Genomic DNA, 24812 nt, shown 5'->3' with positions numbered 1-24812 from the left:
AAAAAAAAACGGAAGGAATTTTTGTCAGTAAAGCCCGATGGAAAAGGTTTGAATTGCTTTGAATTACCCACATCGACGTAAGCGTCTCTGTCTCCCAGGCCTGTGGCCTTGTCGCTCCAGTTCGCATATCCTCCCCCAGAGCCCACCCTCCACCAGCCTCTGGGGCGGGGGCCGTGTGTGAGGGAGCAGAAGGGGCCCCGGAGCCCTTCTAGGTCACCGTGCACCACGACCTCGCGCCAGTCGCTTTGCACGTGGAAGTCTTCCTTACTATTTTGGAGAACGAGGGAGCGTCCCTTTCCCTGTTCTTCCACTCCTGTCAGCCATAAAGTTCTAGGACTCTTGACTGCATTGACGCCTGAGACTCGGAGAGGAAGGCAAGCTGGGGTCAGGGGTCAAGCGCTCCGTGCCTCCCTCCGTCCCCCCCCCCCCCCCCCCCCCCGCCCCCCTCCGCCCTCAGTTGGCTGTTGTGTTCAATGTAGCCTCCGGGCTGCCAGCACCAAATGCTGGGACACCCTGCTCTATTTACATGGCCTTCAATTTTGCATGAGTCTGCAGTCTGATCACCTGTCGGAAGCATGGCAGGGCTTAATACTTGGAACGCTCCCAGTTCCGCCGCTTGCTTGGAAGTTCAGCAAACTCTTGGTGATTTATAGCTTCGTGGCGAATCCCTGCTTGAATTTATGGCCGTTAACCAGGGCCATCCAGACCCTGTCAGCCAGTACCCTTCCAAGGCAGCGACTGGATTTTTGTCGTTTGTGTTAATGCTGAGCCACATTCGTTTTAAGCGATATTTCTCAAGTTCTTGCCGATGTTGCCTGCCGGTGGTGTCCTTCCCCCACCCTCTCCTTCTCCCAAATCACTAGCAGTTAGTTGTGTTATAGAACGTGATTTCGGTGGCAGGACGAACTCTTTCAGGGGAGCCTGAGTGGTTTTCCAGGCCCTAGTTCGGGCTCAGCCCCTGAGAACTCAGGTGTCCTCTTAGTGAGGACAGAGACAGAACGGTTTGGGGCAGTGGAGTGAAATCTACACCCATCTTTTCCTGGCCGGAGATCGGGGCGTGTGCAGGAGACAGTGTGGCCAGAAGGGACGGGCTCTGGGACTTGGCCTCTGCTCTTCCCTTACCGATGAAGTAGGCCTGCTCACTCCCGCCGGGCCTGCCCCACAGAACAGCGCGCAGGGTGGGGTCATGAGAGGCCAAACAAGGAGCCAGAGGGTTGCCTCCTTGTGCACCATGGCAGACTTCCCCTACCCTTATGTAAGGGATCTGGAGAAGAGACCCTCTGAGCGTGTGACACATCAGCTCTCCAGGACACTGTCACCGTGACCCTGCAGGCTGTTTTAGGACAGTGTCATTTTGAAAGGACCCCAAGCGAGGAACCCAAGGCTCTGTAATTTGAGCTCACTCTAGAGCTCGCACATTTCATCCTTATAATTTACTTCCTTCTTTTCCATGTTCTGAAACCAAATGGAGCCTGTATGAATGGCTCGTGTAAGATAAAGCTTACATTGCCACAAAATTAATCCCCTTGCTTTTTGAGCTTGATATCAAGTAAAAATCACACTATTCTTGGATGGTGGCACATGACAATTTTTTATAGTCTTTCTAATGCTTATTTTATTCATTTTTTTTTTCCAAAATAGAAAAACGAGATCGCATTGTTAAATCTTTGGCAGGAAAGGAAATAGCACTAAAGATAGTCAAGAAAGAAAAAGAGAATGAATTAGTAAGATCCCTTGGATTTATTCCCCCATGGTGGAAGATTCCTTGGATTTATTCCCCCATGGCTACATAAAGAAGAACTGGCCAGTCTTCCTATTGACCTGGCACCAGAAAAGTCTCCCAGGAGGACCAAGTGTATGTGGGGAAGGTGTTGAGATGCCTCAAATACGCTGTTTTGATGGTGGAAGCACCACTGATTTTTAAGAACCACTAATAATAATTTTACCCTCCTTCCCCTTTTCTTAACACACGGCCACTGAGAAAGCAAAAGACGTAGTCTCTTGCTGCTGAGGCTTGTCTTGTCTGTACTGTTGTTGGTTGCCATACAAAGAAAGAGATCTTAAACAAAAACGTAGCTTGTCTAAAGTCTTGTGGAAACGTGGCTACATCTTCCCACTTCCCCTCCAGGAGTCGGTAAAGTGTTAAAGAAGATCAACAAGGCCATCGTCTCCAAGAAGAATAAAGACATCGTGACGGTGGCCAATGCAGTGTTTGTGAAGAACGGCTCTAAAATGGAAGTGCCTTTCGTTACGAGGAACAAGGACGTGTTTCAGTGCGACGTCCAGAACGTGGACTTTGAAGATCCAGCCTCTGCCTGTGACTCCATCAACGTGTGGGTTAGAAACGAAACCAGGGGTGAGTGGCCTCAATTCCCTGGGAACCACTGGGTGCCATTTTATACTTTGTGAGTGAAAGCGTGCGTTGGGCTCCTAAGATTCTAACTGGTGTCTGCCTGGCCCATGGTCCTCCCATCGCGAAACGCCTGGACCCAGCCGGCTGGTCTGTCTTTCCTCTCTTAGGAGGTGCTCTGACTCCGTCTACCTTCCTTTCCCTTTCTTGGGGCCACGACTCACGGTACCCTCTGGGGTCTTTCTCCCTGTGGCAGGGGCAACAGAGCAGAGTCCAGCCCCACGGACTCTCCTCTGTCCCCTCTGCGTCGCCTCTCCAGAGGCCTCGCCCGCAGGCCCTGGCCTGTTCTGAAGGTTCAGTCGCTCAGTCCTTCCCACTTTTGCATCTGTTGTTCCCTTTGCCTGGAATGCCCCTCTCCCCCTGCGAGGTTCGAGACTCATCTCTCTCCTTGCTTCCCTTGCTTCTCTCTCTCTCGCTGCCGTCGCCTCCAGGAAGTCGGTGCCTCGTCTCTGCTTACCATTGGCATACGAGTCTGCGTTTTCTAGCCCCTTCATTATAGCACTTTCCACGCTGTATAATGATTGCTTGTTTGCATGCATTTCTCCTCTCATTAAGCCGAGGAAATGTCTAACGTGGGTGTTTTAAACCTGTTAATTTGTAAACTGGAGGTCTAGGTGGAAATGTTCTGGAGTAGAGATGGGTCCAGATCAGCAGGAAATTAAGGCTGCAAATCTAGATTGGGGAACCTGGTTTTCATAGGAGGGAGAGTTAAGGTCGCAAGAGTGGAAGCGGGAAAGTCTCAGTAGTCCCAACGACTCCATTGTGGCCCAAAGACAGAACGTGAGGAAACTCTGGCTTCTTGGGTCCTGTTTCCCAACGTGTGGTTCCTAGGGTGCCTGCGTCAGAATTACCCAGGGCATTTGTTTAGAATGCAGGTCACTGGACCCCCCACTTCCTGTATCAGAATCTCCGAGGGAGGGGCCGAACATTCTGCATTAAAACGAATGCTCCCCCAGTCTGCCTCCACCACCCATGACCAGACTTGTATACGTGAATGTCCGAGGGCGTGGGACAGACTCGCAAAGAGATGGGCCGGGAGTGCCCCGAGGGTGGAGGAACCAGAACTGGTTTTGATAAATCCACAGCATTCCTTCTCAGGAGGCTCTTGGACAGTGCAATCCGGGCTCCCTTCCTAAAACCGCAAAACGATCAGGACACCTGCAAATGTGAAGGGTCTGGTGGTTCTTTCTGGGCCCAGAGGCCTAAGAACAGTGGCAGGAAGTTGCTGGCACTCAGAGCCAGGTGGCTGGATGACCGTGGCCTGTGAGTGGCTCCTGCCAGCCTTCTTCTTTACCAACTGGACTGGTCATGGGAAGGCACATCAGCGTGCTGCCTAACAGTGTTCAAGCTCCTTGGACACATGTTGACTCAGTTGCTCACTGCCTCTGGGGAGGGGGGGGCGTGGTGAGCCCCAGCAGTGCTTTTTCAACCTGGCCGACCTCTTGGTAAACAAAGATTTTGACTCTTCACTTCACCATCCTGCCGCGAGATTCGTAGCTTGTATAACCTATGCACAAGTACACAGACACTTCTAAAAATTAATACAATGCCAAACTGTAATACAAGGAAAAACAAAACTCATTTATGTATGTGGTTCAGCAGGTGAGCCCTTGGGTACAAGTACACCCGAGCACATAACAGCGAAGCAGTCGTATTCTTAGAATAATTGTGAATGGACGGCTACGAAAACAGGCAGAGACAGGCGTGGGGTGCTGGTGATGTGAAAACCACGAGCTGCCCTCCTGTGTTTCCGAAGCGAGTTCTTTCCTAAAACGGGGCGGTACTCTTGGTAAATTTCAGAACAAAACAAGAACAGCTTCCACTCGCTTTGCTTTGCACCATAGTCACCTACCCGGAAAATTCGGTGCACGTTAAAAATGTGCCACGAAACAGATAACTTTGTGTTTACAGGGGAAGAAGAGTGAGGTTCTGGGCCCAGATGATGGTAAGCCAGTTTCTGGCCAGTGTGACTATCCAGTGGGGCGTCTGAAAGCTATACGGGAAGCAGGACATTTCTTCAGCGTGTGGGACTGTTTTGAACATTGCAGGGCAAGTAACCTCTCGGGCCACGTGTCAGTCCACTGAAAACTCTCCTACAAATTTCCAAATGGCCCCTGGGGTGATCTGCCTCACTGAGAGGCACTTACCTACCTGGGAGAACCCAGAATCCTGGAGATCGAACATTCCATGTGCGGAAGACTGCCCAGTCCGTCCCATAGAGGTGACGATTGCTACCCCCTGTGGAGTGGGAGAGCCAGACGGGAAGGTTCTTTCCGCTGTGATAGGGTGCTGACCCCGCCAGGGCCGCCCTGCCCACCTCTCCAGCCTCTCTTCCACAGGCTCTGTGCTCCAGCCATGCACGCTTCCTTCCCGTCCAGCCCCCAGCTCACCGTGCTCTCTCCTGTCACAGCCCCCACCGCTGCATCCGGCCACCTGGGATACTGTGCTCCCCGCCTGTCCCTTGTTAACGCCTGTCCATTTTCACACTTGTCACGTGCACGGCATGATAGTTAAAAGCAAGGCGCCGAGTTTGAATGTCAGTTCTGCCACTTACTAGCTGTGCAACCTTGGGCAAGCTACTTAACCTCCCTGTGCCTCAGAGTCCTCATCTGTAAAATGGAGATACGACGGTGATATCTACTAAAACAGTTACATCGACACTAAGGTTTTTGTGGAAACGTAAGTAATACGCACAAAGCATTTAGCCGAGTGCCTCGCACTTAACAAACGTTCAACAAGCGTAAGCTGTTTCTATAGCTATCACTAGGTCAGCTTCTTCAAGGAACCCGTGCCTAACCTCGCTGACCGGATCCGATCCCCCTCTCATATGGCCTCACTTCTACTTCGAGGTGTTTCTTCCTGTTGCGTACACTTTTCCGAGCCATTTCTGCCAGCCTCCATCCACCTCTCTCTTCTCCATAGCTTTTTGAAGGCGGAGCTCATTTTTGTTTGTTTTCTTACCTAGAAGAGCACTTGGCACGTGGCAGGTGGGCATCCAAGAGCGGATGGAGGGGTGGTGCATCGACGGATGGGGGGGTGGGTAGGTGGGTGGCTGTGTGGCCGAGTAGGTGCATGGGTGGGTGGCCGGGTGATGCACGTTCACCGTGTGCAGTTAGCGATGGCAAGCCCCTCGTGGGCCTCCTTCTAACCATGCGTTCCTTACCTTTTTATCGTTGCTTAATATTTCTTCATGCCCCCGTATTGTATCTTAGTCCTACAGGTGGCAATCAGAGGCTTTATTTACCATAATGACCACAAAAAGGGCTGAGGGGACTTCTTTAGACACGTATTGAGCACTGATCGTGTGCCAAACACAGAGCTAGGCTCGATTCTTTTAACAAAATTTATTTGTTGTTTCGAGAGTGAGAGAGAGCACGTGCAAGTGGGAGAGGGGCAGGGAGCGAGAGAATCCCAAGCAGGCTCTGTATCGTCAGTGCAGAGCCCGACGCAGGGCCTGAACCCACAGACTGCGAGATCATGACCTGAGCCAGGGTCTGATTGTCCACCGACTGAGCCACCCGGGTGCCCTGAGCCAGGCTTGATGTTTCAAAAGTGAACGACAGGGTCCTTGCTCTGGCGCACTCGGTGGTTCAGCTCGGGGAGAGAGACACGTTAAATTTGGCCGGCACAAAATACCTCGGGTATGGCAGCAGCGAGTGTTGAGCTTTATGGAAACTCCTGGGAGTCGGGGAGGAGGGTCAGAGGACATTTATTACAGGTAGAGAGGGAGCTGTGTCTTAAAGGCACAAAGGGGTTGGACTGGGTGATGTTCCCAGCAAAGGCAAGACACAGCCCTCACTGCCAGGAGCTCTAAGGTGCTTGCAGTGGCTGAAGCACAGAGCTCTAACTTCCTTCCCACAAGACGGAGGCCACCCTTGCGTCGAATGATGGCCGTTCATGGCCTGTGTATCTTCCTTCAGGTCCTGACTTAGCGTTGGTTCCCCCTTGTGTAAGAAAGGAGTCGTGATGAAACTTACGGAGCCCTCTGGGCTCTGGGAAACCTCTGGGTGCGCGTCTTTACCACGACTTATCCAAACATTCGTTTATTGCACATCCGCATCTTCTTGAACATCATCTAAAAGGACTTAAAGCTCTCGGGACACCCGGGTGGCTCCGTTGGTTAAGCATCCGACTCTGGCTCAGGTCGTGATCTCGTGGTTCGTGAGTTCGAGCCCCTCATTGGGCTCTCTACTGTTGGCACAGAGCCTGCTTTGGATCTTCTGTCTCCCTCACTCTCTCCCCTCCCCCCAGTAAATAGATAGATAGACAGACAGACTTAAAGCTCTCTCTGCTGAATTAGACCTTCTTGCTTCTTCAGAAACTATTGATTTTACTCTCACCATTTAAAGAATTACAACTAGCATTTACATTACGGCACCATGTATTTTTTAAATATGCTAAGGCCAAAAGCTACAGTGAATTTCTGAACTAATTTTTCATCACTTTGGGTATCAGTGACCCCTCGTAAACACACAGCTGGATCTTCAGAGACGGAGCAAAAGGTACGTTAACAAAAACCCAAACCATCAAGTACAGATAGCACTCAGGAAGGATCCTCGTGGCCTCAAAGAATGTTCTGAAACTAGAACGGTCGTCTGCTCCTTCACTCCTAACACAATCAAGACGGATGGTCTTCTACATTTTGTGGAGTGAATTTTCCCTCAAGACTGTGAGGCCTTCTAGAACAGACGCTATGTCCTTGCTTCTCTGTAATATTACACCTAGTTCAGTCCGTAACTCATAAATGTAGACACTGATTTTTAGATCCAGCCCTTTTTTTCTTTTTTTAAATTTATTCATTTTTGAGAGAGTGTGAGCAGGGGAGGGGCAGAGAGAGAGGGAGAGAATTCCAAGTAGGCTCCAGTGCTGTCAGCGCAGAGCCCAACTTGGGGTTCGGACTCATGAACTGTGAGATCACGACCTGAGCCGAAGTCAGACGCTTAACTGACTGAGCCACCCAGGCGCCCCTCCAGCCCTTCTTTAAAGTAGCTGTGAGGCCTTGTGGTATCGGGGATTCCAAATGCCCATCATTTCTAAAACTTTAGGGAGAAATTCAGCCTTTACCCTCAATAAGATCGCACAGGTCGAAGAGTTGGTTTTTGACCGGCATTAAATCTACCCAGTGGTTCAGACAACAACTGCATATCTTGTGCCTATCTTGTGCCCATCGAAAACCCTCCTTGGCAGTCATTCACGCCAGTTATTAGCAAACAGAGAGAAATTCATCGTTAATTAATCATTTAGGCGAGTAAAATTTTCTAAACCGTGTGGCTCATGGGGAATTCGTTATAAAAGAATTTCTTAAGGAAAAGTCTGGTAACCTCCAAATAAAGGATATTGAAAGTCTTTATGGATTCTCTGATTTTAGCCTTAACTGTTCAGCTTTCATTTTTAGCGAGAAGAACATGAGAAGGTACAAAAAGGGTGTTGTAAATAGTTCCTTTTTAAAGTCTTTTAAAAATTCCTTTGATTTTTCACTGTCTGTGATCCCACACTGCCTTTTGCCCTCAAATAGACTGCCAATCCTGAATTTTTCCCTTGCTTGTTCCATGACTTCTCAGGTATGATCGACAATCTGCTCTCCCCAAATCTCATCGATGGTGCGCTCACCAGACTGGTCCTGGTCAATGCCGTGTATTTTAAGGGTTTGTGGAAATCGAGGTTCCAACCTGAGAACACAAAGAAACGCACGTTTGTGACAGCTGATGGGAAGTCCTACCAAGTGCCCATGTTGGCCCAGCTCTCCGTGTTCCGATGCGGTAAGTGTATGCTTGGCAGGGCCCTGAGAGTGCTTTCACTTAGTCCGAGAGCAAATCTGACTTTTATTTTTCTAAAAGGGTGGGAGAGAGGAGGGCAGGATGTTTTTAAAGTTCCTGGTAAGGTTTTGTATTATTTACAAGGGTTATGAATGAATATATAATATACAGGCTCTTAGGTTGAACGTTCAGAGGACAGGTCACAAAATACGAGATGGGAAGAGGCATAAAGCGCATGAAAACATTACGAAGTCATCACCATCTTACGTTACCAAATTAGAAATACAAGTAAAAATTAGATTTCTTTTCCACTTACCCGATTAGCAAAAATTGCAAAGATTGACAAAGCCCAGTGGTGGCTCTCATGGCGGGGGATGATGGGGGGGCGGGGGGAAGACATGGGTGCCCTGGTCACTGTGGGCAGAAAGAGATGTGGGGCGGGGGACTTCCTAGAAGACCATGTTGCATTGAGGAACTTCTACTCTGAAGATAATCTCACCTCAGCAAATAAATAAAAGCCAGATATGTACATATAGTGGAACGTACATGATAAACAGCTTTACAGAAGTGGAAAGATGATACAATATGTTGCTGATTTCAGAAAACAAGTTCTAGTACAACAGATGTTGATTCATCACATTTACGTAAAATGCTTTCTATAGACCCATCCATCTGTAGAGACATGTCTTGCAGGATGTTCAATAAAATGTCAACAGTGGTAGTAGTTCAAGTGATTATTTTTCTTTATTTGAATTTGAAACTTTTTAAAACAAGCCTGTATCAGTTTTAATTTTTTTTTTAATATTTGTTTATTTTGGAGAGAGAGAGAGAGAGAGAGAGCGCGCACGTGAGTGGGGGAGGGGGAGAGAGAGAGAGGGAGACACAGAATCCGAAGCAGGCTCCAGGCTCCGAGCTGTCAGCACAGAGCCCGGTGCGGGGCTCGAACCCGCAAGCGGTGAGATCCCGACCTGAGCCGAAGTCAGAGGCTCCACCGACTGAGCCACCCAGGCGCCCAAGCCTGTATCAATTTTACAGTCAGGACAACAATGACCGAGCCCTGTCGTCATTGCCGCAGCACTGATAAATGAAGCCTGGTGATTGTTTTCTAAGCCTGGTTTCTAAGCCTGAAGCGTTTGTGAGCCAATTTAAATTCATCTTTTTTCTCTGCAACTTAGCCTTTATGCCTCCGATCCGTACCTGAACATGCGGGCCCCAGGTATCGCCTTTGCATACGCTCGCTTCAGGCACCGCTCAGTATTGTGCCAGCTGCGTAATTCTCTAAATTAAGGAATGACTTAGGTGAAGAAGGCAATAAATAAAGTCACTTTCCTTCTTATCATTCAGCTTCTAGGTAAAATTTTGGCATTCACTCAAATGTGTTTTTTTTTTTTTAAAGATAATATGTATTTGAAAGCCCTGCAGAAAGATAACGTGCTCAGCAACTGAGAATAATAAAAGGCTCTTTTTTCCCAAAAGTCATTCCCTCCTTCCTGTCGGCCCCCCAGCCCTCCCTGCTCCCGGCTTGTGTTGCCAGGAAGACTTCATCGGAACACTAACATAGCTACCAACTCTTCTCTGAAGCAAAGCCATTTTCTTTTAGGTCAATCTTTATACACATTCTCTGTTCTAATAAAAAAAAAAAAAGAGGGGGGGCCTGGGTGGCTCAGTCAGTTAAACGTCTGACTCTTGGTTTCTGCTTAGTTCATGATCTTGCGATTTGTGAGATCGAGCCCCACATTGGGCTCTGCGTTGACGGTGTGGAGTCTGCTTGGGATTCTCTCTCTCTCTCTCTCTCTCTCTCTGCCCCTACCCCGCTTGCTCTCTCTCAAAATAAATTAAAAAAGGAAAAGTGAAGGGCCTCAATTACTGTATATCTCTGTTGCTGGAAAATAAATGTCAGTAGTTAAAGGTTAAAACGCAAGGATCCTATAGACATTCCTATGAAACACTACTGTGTTTGTGTTTGCGGGAGTGTAACGTGTTTTCTTGAGTATATAGTAGGTTCCTAGAGAGGGAGTTGCATATGCGAGTAGCTTTTCCATTAAGAACCGATTTGTCTAAGAGCACACGTGTGCACATTACAGAAAGCAGTGCGTAAATGTACTTTTCCTGTCAAAGACTGGAACGCTGTCGAACCAAGGTGAGCTGGCTGTCTTCCCTCCACCTTCCCGAGCACCCCCCCCCCAGGAGGCTGCATGTGTGGGCTCCCTTGCCTCCCATCCAGTTGGCTGTGGGGGGAGCTCGCAGCTGAGGCGAGTTGGGGCCTTGACTTCCCGGCCCTCCCTGCGGTCCCCGGGGCTCCTGCATCCCTTCAAGAGAGGTCTCGGCTCCTGTCAGCAGGTGTGCTCAGGGGGGCTTTCTCCCTGGGTCACCATGCTTCCCTCGCCCCTGCCAGCCTACGGCTGGTGATGGTGCCCCACTGTTTGTAGCACAAGGGACTGTGCCTAGCCGTTTCGCTGCACTCTGCCCATGCTTTAGAAGTGCTCCTGTGACCCAGCCTGGTGTCCTGCCTCCTTCCTGTCGGACCCTTACTGACCTGCCCTGAATTCAGGACAGAAGGTGGAAGTCAGCCTTCTCTCCACGGTTCTCGTTCCCTCACACCAAACCCTGGAAAACGGCTGCCATCCGTCTTGCCCCGCTCCCTGTGCCAAAGATGGGGCTGCTGTGGAGGAACCTGGGATTGGAACCTGGCTCCCGTCCTGGGCCCTGCCACGGCACAAGGATGGCCCTGTGTTGCCCTGGTTTCCCTCCTTGGCCAGCACGGTGGCTTTTTGCAGTACGACAGGGCAGATTTGTCTTGTGTCTTGTGGCATCTGATTAAAGCACAGCTGGTGTTTGTTTTCACGACCGCAGACCGCTTAGTTGGTCACCCACTTTCTGCCTGTCGTCAGTCTGGCCAGCACGACCGGCCAGCGCTCACACGTGGCGGTTGAGGCTGAGACAGGCCACCAGTGAGCTCAGAGGCCTTCCTGCCCACTCACGCGACCTCTGCAGCCACCTGTCACACGTGTGCTGGGCCTCACCAAGCCGCCTCGGTCACCTTGTGGAAGCGTTGCCATTCCAACCCTCTGTCTTCCTGACCTGCCCCCGACAAGATGCCATCAAGATCTCTGAGAAGATTCATTTAGTAACATTACGGAGACGGGGTGGAAACTAGGAGGGGGAAACCCTTCTGACTATGTCCCATAAAGTGTAAGCACTTTGAGGATAGAAATTCTTCTAATTTAAAAGTCAAAAAAAGGCCTCGCAGTCTTTTTTTAAAGGAAGTATATTTCGTGCTCATTGCAAAATCTACAAATAAAACATAATGAGGCAGAAAGTAAATGTTCTCCTATAATCCCATTTCCCAGCATAAAAAACCCTATTAAGTGGTAGGTGTATTATTTGAGACCTTTTCTATGCATATACAAAATATGTCTATGAAACTTTTTTGCATATGGAGGATTACACTGTAATATGCTTCATACATTAGACAGTAAATCATGGAAAACTATGTGAATTCATGTGGATTTACTTGATCCTTTTATCAGCTGCAGAATATTCCATGGCGTAAATTCATTATAATATCCTATGGGTCGCCATTTACTTTTTTTTTCCTGTAATAAACACCTCAGTGAGCATTCTTGTACTTAAATCTTTAGAACTAGTCAGAATTTGTGAAGGTAATTTCCTCGGATAGGAATTGCTGAGTCAAAAGTTCTTACAAATTTTTGATTTTACGATTATGAATTTAGACATTAAAGACTTTATTTTGGAAAAAAAAAAAAGACCACAAAAACTTCCAAATATATATGTATATATGTGTGGAGATATATATATATATATATATATATATATATGTACACAGTATATTTCCAGCTTCTACTCATACCTACCTACGTGGTTGTCTATTAAGTTTTAGTTCCATAGATGAATTATATTATTGCCCTCACCCATCTGGTTCTCCTGCCGTCTTCTTTAGCCCAACAAATGGCACCTGTACTCACCTAACTTGCTTAAACCACACCTTCTTCCCCATCAGCTCTTCCCAAACCCCCTTTGCATTTCAGCTAGAATATGGACCACTATGTGCAGTGGGTGTGTTTTTGTTGTTTCCAAATGTACATTTCGGTTTCGACTGAAGTGTAGCTGAAACGGTTCCTCAAGAGCTCAGGAATCCATAAAGCTACTTGTAGTAGAAGATAACTGGATGGGTTTTCATGTATAAAGTTTTCCTGATATTCAATATTTAAAATATTCCCTCTGAATTTAGAGGCCGAGAAGAGTTCTTAACGTTTTAGTGAGCCTAGTTACTTCCTCCTTTTGTAGGATTTAAAGAAGGGATCAGAGTACTTTAGGGACCTTTCCAGAAAATCTAGATCATCCCTAAAGTACCACTGACAGGATGTTCTAAATCTTCTCCATGTTTCTAATACTTGGTCCTTTGCCTGTTACCTCTCATTAAAGGATTTGTTGATCCCTATTCATCCAAGAGAAAAGACTTGTCTTCCCTTTTCATCTATTTCCTCCTGTTTAGAAGGAGGAAATGCTTCCATTTCATCTATTTCCTCCTGTTTAGAAGGAGGAACTGCTCCATTCACATTTTTACGTACTCCGGTATCATCCCCATTAAAGAATGCTCAGTCGACTTCCCAGAAGTTAAGGAACGGAGAGCCTGGGCGAGACATTTTAACGGAAAGGTATCTGGGACAATGACAGGCTCCCTGCTGTGACGCAAGGCTCCCAAATACCCCTTCCTTGCTTGATTCACTCTGCCCTGGAGCTGTGTCCTCTGCAGCAGGTGTGATGTCTCTTGGTGGACCCGTGCTGTGTTTCGACTGAACGGTGACCGAACGGTCGAGAAGTACTTTGCGAAGCTGCTTCCATCAGCAGATGCAAGTTTTTACGACGTGCAAGCCTCTGTGCTGAGCACTGTGCTGTGTGTATTGTCTCGTCTAATTTTCCCAGCAACTCTGCAAGCCAGGCACGGTTATCCCATTTTACAGATAAAGACACTAAGACTTGGAGTTAAGCCACTTGCCCGAGTCCCAGAGCTAGTGTCTCCGAGTCAGGATCTGAACCCAGGTCCTAGAACTCCAGGTCTCGTGCGCTTAACCTCAGCCCTTGTCCTCTGTGGGCCGATGCTGAGAAAGCTGTCTTTTACTGATCAGGTGGAGGGCAAGATGTTATTTTTGTCCCCTGTCTCCTCAAGCCACGGAGCAAAGAAGAACGGAAGAGGTGTGGCCAGGGGCATCCGAGCCAACGCTGTGCCATCGGCGCCTGCGATCAGAAGCAGAAGTGGGGCCAGGGAGAAATGAGTCATCAGGCAGATGTGCGCGACTGGGTACAAAGTGGTTAGTGGTTATTCGTATTACTGATCAGTTAATGACGTGTTCGGTGGCGACCGGATTCACTGCTGAAGGTGGCAGCTGTCTCCCGGCTCAAAAACACCCAGGCTCGTCACTTTTCATTATTCATGACCCCGCTGCCTCCCATCAGGACGGTAAACATGTCTAGAAGTGCTTAACGGCTGCCTCCAGGTCCTTATTTCATGCCCTGGAGCAACCACTTCCTAACCGCTTCCCAAGTCGTAGAATTTCTCAAACAGCTTTGCCAGGCAGGGGCCTCCTCTTGTCTTTGAAGATTAAAAGGCTCATTAGGAAGTGATGTTTGTCCTGACTCTCCCATTGATTTTCTGGTTTCTGCCCAGACCATCTTATTACACAAGGTAAAAGGAAAGTGAAAAAAATCCCCTCTTTGATTCTCAGGCATTCCCCAGACAGAACCGGGCTTGAGTGACAGTCCCCGCCTGTCCCAGCCGGCCAGGCCGCACAAGGTTGCCGAACGGCCCTCGGGCAAACGGAGCGGGACGGGGACCGGGTGTACCGAGCGCTCCACGAGTTGCCCCCAGCTTTCTTCCAGAGGGAGAAACTCAAATGTCATCCTGTCATGTCACGTATTCTAAGAACTTTGCTATTCTTTATCGTATTCTATGGCTAGAAGTGTTCGTTATGTAACGAAGACAAAGAAAGTTGGCTGTGCCTCTCGCCCCCCCGCCCCCCGACCTCCACCCGTGGAGAACTGGCTTATCCAAGATCCCTGGCTCACATGCAGTGACTGGCGGAGGTCGTCCCCAAAGAGAAGACAAGTGAAAATCATGAGAGAAGCTCGCTTCCTCTCTTTTTCTTAAACACGTTGTCCTTCTAGGTCATTTAGAGAAGGGGGAGGAGGTAGAGAGAGCCAGCGTTCAGTGGGCACCCACCACAGACCACGTCCTGTCAAGCACCTTACATATTTTTCCTCATTTAACCGTCACGGCGACCCTGTGAGGTACACACTTTTAATATCCGTGGTATCTCCGTTCTCCATACCGAGAGGCACACAGAGGTTAAGTGCCTCACCAAGGTCACCGCGTTCTTAAAAAGGCTGAAGTGTTTAGTAAAACATGTCTGAAATCTGCCAGAAATCTAGAAATGCTGGCTTTCCGTTCACCTAGTTAATTTTTATAACTGGCATCACATGCCTAATGGGAAGTTTTCCCGGGATCCTATGGCATGCTGTGTGGAATATTCTTTCCCGGGGAGGCCGGGGCCTCTCTGGACCGTGTACCCCCCGAGCTGGGCTTCCAGCTGGCACCCTTCATGGGTGCGCTTTCTTTTTTAAAAGCTTTTTTTTTCTTTTTCAAGTTTATTTATTTTGACAGCATGCAAGCAGGACAGGGCAGAGAGAGAGAGAGAGAGAGAGAGAGAGAGAGAGAGAGAGAATCCCAAGCAGGCTCTCAGCTGACAGCACAGAGCCCGATACAGGGCTTGAACTCACACACCACGAGATCATGACCTGAGCTGAGATCAGATGCTGAACCGACTGACCCCTCCCGGGTGCCCTGTGAATGTGCTTTCATCAGCTCCAGCCGGTCTGCACACAGTTGTGCTGATCAGTTGCTGAATATTTTGAATATTTCACATGAGATGAGAGGGTTCTAGGATCAAATTCGCTTGGGAAACCTGCGGAAGGCCAAACAGCTTTCTTTCCTTCAGAATGACTCAGAGCCTTTACGGTACTGGCGTCTATTATGAATCCGTAGGAAGAATCGATTCGGTGGCGTGTGGAATCTGTCTACTGAGCGTCCCGCAGGATGGGTGCTCTGTAGACCAACATTTTGAGAAGCGCTGGTCTAAATCGCTCTCGGGCTTTTATTTGTGAGTACAAATACCATAAGGTACCGAACAGCCGTAAGGACAATGACCAGAATGGGTGAAGAGTGAATAGGGAGTCGCGTTAGTGAACTACAAAGGTCATTGTTGGCATGAGACATACTGAGCCTGAGTCCTGGGGCTCCACTGCTTACTTAGCCCACGTGTCCCTTGGCAAGATAATTTCTGTAAGCGCAGCCCCCGGGTGTAAAATGGGACTGCGTGCCCTACCTCGGGGCACGCTGTAGATTGTAAATGTGTTGGGGTAGTTGGGGGTTGGCGTGGGTTGGGTTGGGGTGGTTGGTGTGGCTCCTACACAATGGAGCCGTTCATCCCTTTCTCCTTCCTCTTCACATGCTCACGTAGGCTCAGCCAAAAGAACCGTTCTCAGGCAGCCCAAATTCATTCTCTTACTCACATGACAGGGGTCAGCTTCTTGCAAAGTACTGTATTCTAAGCGCCTCATGATCCAGTTAAATTCCACTCAACAGAATTTTTGGTGACGCCCCAAGGCATTCTGTTAAGACAGATCTCAACTGAAGAAAGAGAATTATTTACCAGGAGAAAGAAGAAATAACGGTCCTTATCTTTGTCTTTCTAAGGAAACTATATTTGGAAAAGAGAAGTTTCCAAACTGAATCGCTCTCTGCCCTCTGAGGCACCACGTGATCAGCACTCGCTCCTGCCCCTCTCAGAAGTCATCAGGGGATGCACTGAACCTGCCTCTGATTTCTTTAGGGTCTACAAGCACCCCCAACGATTTATGGTACAACTTCATCGAACTGCCCTACCACGGGGAAAGCATCAGCATGCTGATCGCGCTGCCCACGGAGAGCTCCACCCCGCTGACGGCCATCATCCCTCACATCAGCACCAAGACCATAGACAGCTGGATGAGCACGATGGTGCCCAAGAGGGTGCAGGTCATCTTGCCCAAGTAAGAGCGCTCGGTCCCTGGTGGCGGTTGCGTCAGGTGCCAGACAACGTGGGGCTAAGACATGGCGCGTCGTGAGGCCTGATTTATTTTGCAGAAATTGCCTGGAGAGAATACAAGGGTCTGCTTTTGGAGAAGCTTTTTGCTTTTCTTTCTTCTTCTTTTTTTTTTTTTTTTTTTTTTTTCCAATCCCTGTGCCTCATACGGCAGGATAACGACAGTGACAGTGGGGAAGAAAAGAAGGCAGCCTGACCTCTGACCTCAAGCTCCTTATGCCATTTTGAGAGCTTTTAACATATTTAGTTTTGTCCCCAAGACCGAAAAATACGTGTGTAACGGCACGGTAAAGGTTCGTAGCGTTTTGATGAGGAGTTTCATGTTAGTCTTCTTAAGTTTTAGCTAGAAGCTTCTGAAGGCCAAGGTCCGAAAGCTAGGTGGTAAGGGAATATTTTGAAACCATTCAGGCAGAATTCTTATATTAGCATCTATGGTAGTTTTTTTTTATTACTATACCCTGAAAGTGTAATATTGGTGGAATTTGAACTGTTATGACTTGAAAGCAAGGGAAGAGTCATCCTAAATTCTGCCCAAATCCTGAATTTCTGTCGCTCCGAGAATGCTTTACCCAGACCCATGAAAGAGGCAGCGAACGTCCCCTGACTGTGATTGTGCCACCAGTGTCCAGGGCTTTTAAGCACCCACGTCTCGGGGTGGTGAAGCTACCTTCCAGTTCTAAAAGCTTTTACTTCTCTAGTCACTGAGTTAAGTAATCAGAGAAGCCCATTCATAGTAAGTATTAGCCATCCTCCCAGGAGTGTGTGCGTGTGTGTGTGTCTGTGTGTGTGTGTGTGTGTACGTGTGTGAAATGAGCCTTCATGTCGGCAGTGCTTGATGTAAATGAATAAGATGGTAAGTGTACATTACAGAATGACGTAATAGGTAAAGCACAACGATAATGGTAAATTATCATTAGAGTCCATCTGCCCACCTACCCTTTGCTCTTCCCCCAGATGGGATAAAACCTGGTAAAACATCCTCTGACGATAGGTGTACTAACTGACATTTACATGTGTACGGCTGGAAAGCCAGATAGATCGCAAGTATCCAAGAAACCCAAGGTTACGCCCCAACACCCGTAGCATACGTTCTCACCTATTCCTAATGTTTGTCCCAGTCTTAACGGTAAGATGCTTTCATAATCTCAACAAGAGTGAGCAGGAATGTGTCTCCTCTCTTTTGACCAATCCCGCTAAGGACGGTGGTTCTTACAGCAGCCATGATGATGGCTCTTCGGTTGGCAATGGGGGGAAAGTGGAGATATTTGGGGGGGTATTCCAGATACCCCCCCACCCATCAGCATAAGGGAGGGTGCTTCAGCAGATCTGCCTAGGTACCGGAATGGGGAAGCCCGTCGCACACGAGGGGGTGACCACCCCCTTTTCTGTCACGGTGTCCTCATTTTGCTAGCAAAGTGCTCGAGAGATGACCTGTCCTCTAACTTAAATCTTGGAAGTACAACTTCAGACACAGTTTAGACTGGTGTTCAGAGCATACTTACAAAGGAATCGCTTTGTCAACGTCTCCCCACCGGCACGGGTTCTACCCTCTTACGTCATTTACGGTATAAAGATTTCCCCCTATTTTCTCCTTTCCTGCTAGGTTCACGGCGGTGGCACAAACAGATCTGAAGGAGCCGCTGAAAGTGCTCGGCATCACCGAGATGTTTGATCCATCAAAAGCAAATTTTTCGAAAATAACAAGTATGTTCGATTTAAACCCCATTCTGAAACTTGAAGACTGTTACAAACTGGGTCTCTGATTCGTTCAGAAAGAAAAGGTCAAAATTAGGAGTGTGTTGCCCTGAAACCCTCCCAGATTTAGTCTGATTTGTCACCAAATGATGCTGCTCATCCTCCGTCATTTAGATCAGCATAAATCACCTGTCCCCACGTTTCACGTGCACGTTTCAGGTGAAGCCCGAGTGAGTTGACACCGTTAAACAAGCACTTCATGTATTGTCTTCATTACTTAAAAATTTAGCACTTAGTTAGATAGTAGTCTTTCTCTTCCAAATGCAAACGATTCCCCGGTGTTTGCAAAAATCAAGGTTTTTGAACTCTCAGATACTTGCTTCCATCAAACAATAACAGGCATGCACCATATCCAGGTGTGTTAATGCCCATTAATCCGAGATCATGTGAATTCAAAGGGTCTGATGAGAAGCTTTCTTTGCCAGAGCATCTAGGACACAGCTGGTGTCGTATCACCTCGTTTGCCAATATATGCACCTTTTCCCACAGTGATATTCAATAGTCGGTTCTTGGTCTTTTTAATTTGGAGCACAGCAGCCTCCTTCCAGAGAAAAGTCACGGCTTAAACATTATTTGTACTCCTTTCCTGTTTTCCCCCTCGACAAGCTCATTACCAATCTCGATGGCCTGCAGGCGAGCACCTGTGTACCCGTCCTAGGGCTCCATCCACACTGTGTCCCTGGCGAACTTGCAGCCACAGGGATATTTTGACGCTCTTTCGTCCTCGGGCATCCGGACTCTGGCCCTCAGTCCAGCAGCATGAGCATCACCTGGGAGCTCGTTTCAAGGGCACAATCTTGGGTCTCACCCAGGCCTCCTGAATCAGAATCATTTTAACAGGATTCCTCAGCCCAGTGAAGTTAGCCTTGTTTCATTGTTTTCCCCTTCGGGGTTCTCTTCTGTGGTCTACATACCACGTAGTGGCCATGAGAGTTTGCGGGTGCTCGAAGGAGGACCAGGTGCCTGAAGTTCCCCTGAGGTGTGATGTTTAACTCGCAGGTGACATGCGCCCTGCAGATGTCCCCCTCTCATTCCCCATCGGCCATATTAGAGCCCAGCATCCGTGCAGGTGAAAACCAGGGGACACAGAAAGCACTTTTTCCCTTTGCATCCAGACCCATGTCCCACCAAGGCTAGCATTAACTTCCGTTCGTGTTCTCCTCGAATGCTACGGCCAGTGGGTACCGCTGGAGCGATAAGAATCTGCTGAGAAGGAAAGTTAATTCACTAGAAGGTTCTAGAGGCACAGTTGCAGTTCTGAGTCGGGTTCCAAACCCTTCTTACCCTCCACACTCTTCTCACTGATATGGCCATGAGATGAGTGGCTTTTGTGGTGAAGAGCGAGCACTTACTCTGCCAGTAACCAGCCGTAAGACTTGAGGACAGAATTCTTAACACTCTGGGCCTCAGTTTCCCCATCTGTAAATCCCCTCTGCAATCTTCCCTGGATCTGACGTTCTGTACTGAAAAATAATATTGTTGCCTCGTTTCTTCTGGAAAACTGGACTTCCTTTTTTAAAGCTCTGCTCTTTTTATTTATTTATGTTTTACACAATCCTTAGCGATCAGAGTTGAATTGACAGAGGCACTAACACATCCAGGGAAGGGGAGTCCCTCCTCCGAAGCGAAACCACAGTTCGCTTGGCAGAGATTGAAACTCACTGCAGGTCGATAGTCATCCCACAACCTCCAGTCACCAGACCGGAAGAGGTCACTTCTCCTGACACCTTTTAAGAACTGGAAGTTGCCATGGATTTGAAGTCGCTTCCGCAGCCAAACCGGTGGCCCGCATATCAAATAAATGCTGTTTTTGTTTCATTTTCCGGAAACAGGGTCAGAAAACCTTCACGTCTCTCAAATCTTGCAAAAAGCAAAAATTGAAGTCAGTGAAGACGGAACGAAAGCTTCGGCAGCAACAAGTAAGAACTGGGTCGTGAGCCAGGACCGGCTGGGGTGCAGGGGGAGGGAGCGTGCTGCGGTCCGCCCATCAACGGAGCAGATACGGAGCAAACCCCGTTTTCATCCGGGCACCGTGGGTTGCCCCCCAGGTGACAGTGGTGAATTTAGACAGGTTAAGGACCTGCACCCTCAAAGCTCAGAGTCTGTTTCGTAAAGGAAAGCCCTTCGGTGCAAGCAGTTCCTCCGGGACAAGAGTCCACAAGCTTTTTCGGTAAAGAGCTAGGTAGTGTGTGTTTTCTGCCTCGCGGGCGGTCCTGTCTCCGCCACAACTTCTCAACGCTGCCATTGTGGTGTGAAGGCAGGACAGAGGATACAAGCCCATGGGCGCGGCTGTGTTCCCGTAAAGCTTTATGTATTTATAAAGGCAGGATCCGACTCCTCAGACCTGGCCTGGGGACAATGGTTTGCCGACCCCTGCCCTTGGGAAGCTTAAAGCAGATGCTGGCTTCTTCTTGGCAGGAAAACCCAATCATCATATTGAAACATAAAATAATAGCCACTCGCCATGGGAAATAGGCAGCCAAGTGGATCCAGGACAAAGTGAAGAATTATCAGGCAGCTGTTGAATTCCCAGGACGGCTGTGCAGCCTCCTCTGATAATTAGAACATCCACATCTGCTTTCTCCTCATGGTTTATATGATGAAGGAGAAAATAGAGCGATCTTAGGTTGGTTTCTGTACCCCCTCATTATCCATCTGAGATGGGGTAAACAGATCTGGCCAAACTCTGCAAACTCATAAAGTGAATATCCTAGTAGGCTTGTAACTGGGTCACATATTTCTGGTCGTTAAAAGGTACCGTTTATGCTCCGAATAGACACTTTATGGCCTTTCTAGAATAAACACTTAATTTGTAATCCTTTAAAATAGCATTAAAAACAAAGACCTAGAATAACAGCACTTAGAATTCTCAAGATGCCTTTTGTCTCTTCTGGGTGATGATAAGTGAGAACCGAATGCTGCCCGTTATTGGCCAGTTTTGCCAATTAGCGTAACTATCAGGACTGGCTACGTTAATTTGCACGGCCCCGTGCAAAATGTGAATATGGAGCCCTTACTGAAAACTTACTAAGAATTTCAAGACGGGGCAGCAGAGCCCTGACCCGAGTGTGGGGTTCTCGCGAGTGTGACTGGCCCGGTCACACGCCCAGGAGGCCAGCCCTGCTGGGTCGGTCAGCAGGGCTGCTATAGCAAGGGGCCACAGACTGGGGGGGCTTAAGCAGCAGAAGTTTATGTCTGACAGTTCTGGAGGCCGGAAGCCCAAGGTCAAGGGCTGCTTTCTGCCTGTGTCCTCACGTGGCCTTTTATCTTACACGCACATCCCTCCTGTCTCCCTGTCTTCTTATGAGGACACCAGCGCCATTGGACTTGGGCCCCGCCTTCATGACCTCATTCAGATTTCAATACCTTGGGAGTTAGGGCTTCAACATATGGATTTCGAGGGGATACGGTTCAGTCCAGAAGACCTGCTAACCGGCTAACCGTTGACTGCTTTTCAGTCACCCTGGGTTGGGGGATTTTCCCCAACATAAGTGGAGATGTTTCCTTTGTGACATTAAGCCCAAGCCATTAGCGCTTTGTGGGGTTTGAGGAAGGGAACCGGGCCATCGCAGAAAAAGCAGTGCCGTGATGCCCGGCACCTGCCCTCCTGCGAGGCCTTGAGACAAGCTTATTAAACCCAGGCCACGGGGCACCTGGGTGGCTCAGTCAGTTAAGCGTCCAGCTCTAGATCTCAGCTCGGTTCGTGAGATCAAGCCCCACATCAGGCTCTGCGCCGACAGTGTGGAGCCCGCTCGGGATTCTCTCTCTCCCCTGCTCTGTCCCTCCCCCCGTCACACTGCACTCGCTCTCTCTCTGAAAATAAACAAGTAAACATTAAAAAACAAAAAAACTGAAGCCGCCATGGGTAAGTTTGGCAGAGTAAGCATGACTGGGACTCTGGGCCTAAAACGGTTTGCTGTCTAAGTCCAGCGTCTACACCCGACGGGTTGAACAGCAACACGAGGTCGCAGGTCCCAGATGAGTGAGTGGTCTCCGTTACCACGCAAAGGAGAACTGCCGAAGGAAAAGTCACAGACAAAACCGTCGAACGCTAAGCTGGGCCTGGGTGTACAGAAGGGATTTGGCTGAGCTAAGAGGACCAGTGGCCTTCATCAGCAAGGCAGATGGTATGAATACAAAGCAGCTAATAATAACAGTCAATATGCATTAGGTGTCGTTCAGTGGCAGGCACTGTTCTAAGAGCTTATAATGGTCTTTATGCCACTTAATCCTCGTAAAAAGCCTACGGAGTAAGTACATTTGTTAAGGACGATGGTACTTGTGTAGACTGAATGAGACACCCAAGTATAAAGGGCCTGGGCCACGGTAGGTGTTCCGTAAATGGTGACCGTTGGGCCTGTCCTAACCTGGCCAGCCCAAGGGACGGGAATTGTGTCCCCGAACTCCAGCATGGAAGATCCAGCCAGCCTGCTGCCCTGCTGGCCTCACGCTGGGTGTAACACATTTTCTCTCTCTTCCCGTAGCTGCAATTCTAATTGCAAGGTCGTCACCTCCCTGGTTCATAGTAGACAGACCCTTTCTATTTTTCATCCGACATAATCCCACAGGTAAGTGAGTCTTCCCTTCTGTTGCTCACCGGCTGTTAAAATTCAGAACGGTCCCCAGAATCCTAGTGAAATCCAACCTTGCTGCTCTAATTCCACTCCCTTGTGTTATGCAAACACTGAAGAATAGAACCGCCCACCTTAAAGAGATAAGAAAATCCAGGCCGTGTTTACAGAGTGTGATGGAATCTTGTGAAGGCTGATTTTAGATTCGTTGGTTGGTTTGTTTTTAACATAGAGCTCTGCAGCCCTTTTGGGGGTTTCTGATGTCTTTTGATTTTTTGGTCCATATTCTGATAAATGTAGTAGTTCAGTTTTATCAGAAACCCACGTCGTCAACCTCTGTGAGCCCTCTCTGTTGTTCCGGCCTGAGGATTGTTAATTCGATAAATCTTGGCTTTGTAAGTCACAGGCTCAGAGTTGGCTCTGTGCTTTAGCTTTTGTCTTGAAACTGTGGGTAACAATAGTGCTTACCTCTTAGTACAATTATGAGGATTAAGTAAAGGGGGCACCCGGGTGGCTCAGCTGGTTAAGCGTCTGACTCAATTTCAACTCAGGGCATGATCTCACAGTTTCTGAGTTCAAGCCCCACATTGGTCTCTGCATAGGCTCTGTGTGGAGCCTACTTGGGATTCTCTCTTGCCCTCTCTCTCTGCCCCTCCCCAGCTTGTGCTTTCTCCCTTTCTCCTCTCTTTCTCTCTCTCTCTCTCTCTCTCAAGCTTTAAAAAAAAAAGGAGAAGATTATCTTTGTGGAGAGGTTGGCTTCATGTTCGTTCAGAGTAGAAACAAGTACATTTCAGCATTTACCCCTTTTTTAATCAGTAACACAAGATAGTTCCTTATCCTTTTGTCTCAGTGCATCTTTAATGTCATAATTAGTGTTCTCCTGAACCAAAGTCCAATATGGGAGCCTCTAGCCACACGTGGCTATTTAACTTTTAATTAATTAAAATGAATTATCTTTTAGGGGCATCTGGGTGGCTCAGTTGGTTGGGCGTCTGACTTTGGCTTAGGTCATGATCTCCTGTTCATGGGTTCGAGCCCTGCATCGGGCTCTGTGCTGACAACTCAGAGCCTGGAGCCTGCTTTGGATCCTGTGTCTTCCTCTCTGTCTGCCCCTCCCCTGCTCATGCTCTGTCTCTGTCTCTCTCAAAAATGTATAAAAAAAAGAAACATAGATTAAAATTCAGTTTCTTAGCTAAGCCATATTTCAAGGGCTCAGTAGCCACTGTGACTAGTAGCTACCATATCGGACAGTGAAACTATAGACCATTTCCATCACTGCAGAAAGTTGTGTTGGACAGCTCTAGGGACTATCCCTTATTTTACACGCCTTCTATCTTATTTTATGAAATGGTTTTTATAGAGTCACGCTCTGTTTCCTCTTAATTCTATAGGTGCTGTCTTATTCATGGGGCAGATAAACCAACCGTGAAGAGTATACAGAAGAAACCATGCAAAAGCAAAGACTACTTTGTGACGAAGAAAACTCCTTTCCTACATCTTTCATAGTTCTGTTAAATATTTTTGTACATTTCTTCCTTTTTCAAAACTAGTTGTTAGGAACAGAGACTCAATGATGCAAGCATTTTTGTCCCGGGATATATATCAAAGGGAAAAAGGGGCAGGATGGCTGGAACACTGTACTGACAAATGAATAGAAAGGCTTCAAAATGTCTAAAAAACGCTTTAAACTACTGAGCAGGTACCTAGGCTAACCCTCCCGAGTATTTACTGTCCAGTTCAGGAGTTTTGTTTTGTTTACACGTGTGGCATTTCAGAAGAAATGTAATCAGTGTGATGGGGGAAAAAAAACCCACAACACGTTTTATGGTGGCTTTTACTTTTTTATGAAAAAATATATATATTATCGGCCTTTTTAATTCTTTTGTTTTGGTCCCATCCAAAGTCTTGATAGTAAGCATTATTTTGGGGGTAGAAATAGTGAAATCTCTAGCCTCTTTGTGTTGTTGTTGTTGTTGTTGTTGTTGTTTTATATAATGCATGTATTCACTAAAATAAAGTTTAAAAAACTAACGTCTTGCTAGACAAGGTTTGCTCTTGTGCAGTGTGCCTGTCACTACTGGTCTGTACTCTCTGGATTTGCATTTTTGTATTTTGTACAAAGTAAAAATAAAGTGTTATGAGTAGTAAAAAAAAAAAA

At 47.9% G+C, this 24812-nt stretch overlaps 1 protein-coding gene across 2 annotated transcripts in view; it reads left to right on the top strand.

Moving 5' to 3' along the window:
- The window catches only part of SERPINE2 (serpin family E member 2), a 62599-nt gene extending 37787 nt beyond the window's left edge, over window positions 1-24812 (top strand). For both annotated transcript variants that reach the window (XM_042950307.1, XM_042950306.1), the window contains exons 3-9: window positions 2129-2356; window positions 7972-8169; window positions 16077-16275; window positions 17932-18032; window positions 19916-20002; window positions 22568-22651; window positions 24046-24812. In XM_042950307.1, the coding sequence (XP_042806241.1) occupies window positions 2129-2356; window positions 7972-8169; window positions 16077-16275; window positions 17932-18032; window positions 19916-20002; window positions 22568-22651; window positions 24046-24083 (935 nt within the window). In that variant the 3' untranslated portion in view covers window positions 24084-24812. The remainder of the gene's footprint in view (window positions 1-2128; window positions 2357-7971; window positions 8170-16076; window positions 16276-17931; window positions 18033-19915; window positions 20003-22567; window positions 22652-24045) is intronic.

The sequence above is a fragment of the Panthera leo genome, chromosome C1 (genome assembly GCF_018350215.1).
Source record: "Panthera leo isolate Ple1 chromosome C1, P.leo_Ple1_pat1.1, whole genome shotgun sequence".
NCBI classification, from domain to species: Eukaryota; Metazoa; Chordata; class Mammalia; order Carnivora; family Felidae; genus Panthera; species Panthera leo.
Note: the sequence above shows the minus strand (reverse complement) of the source record. Positions and strands in the feature narration are given on the sequence as shown.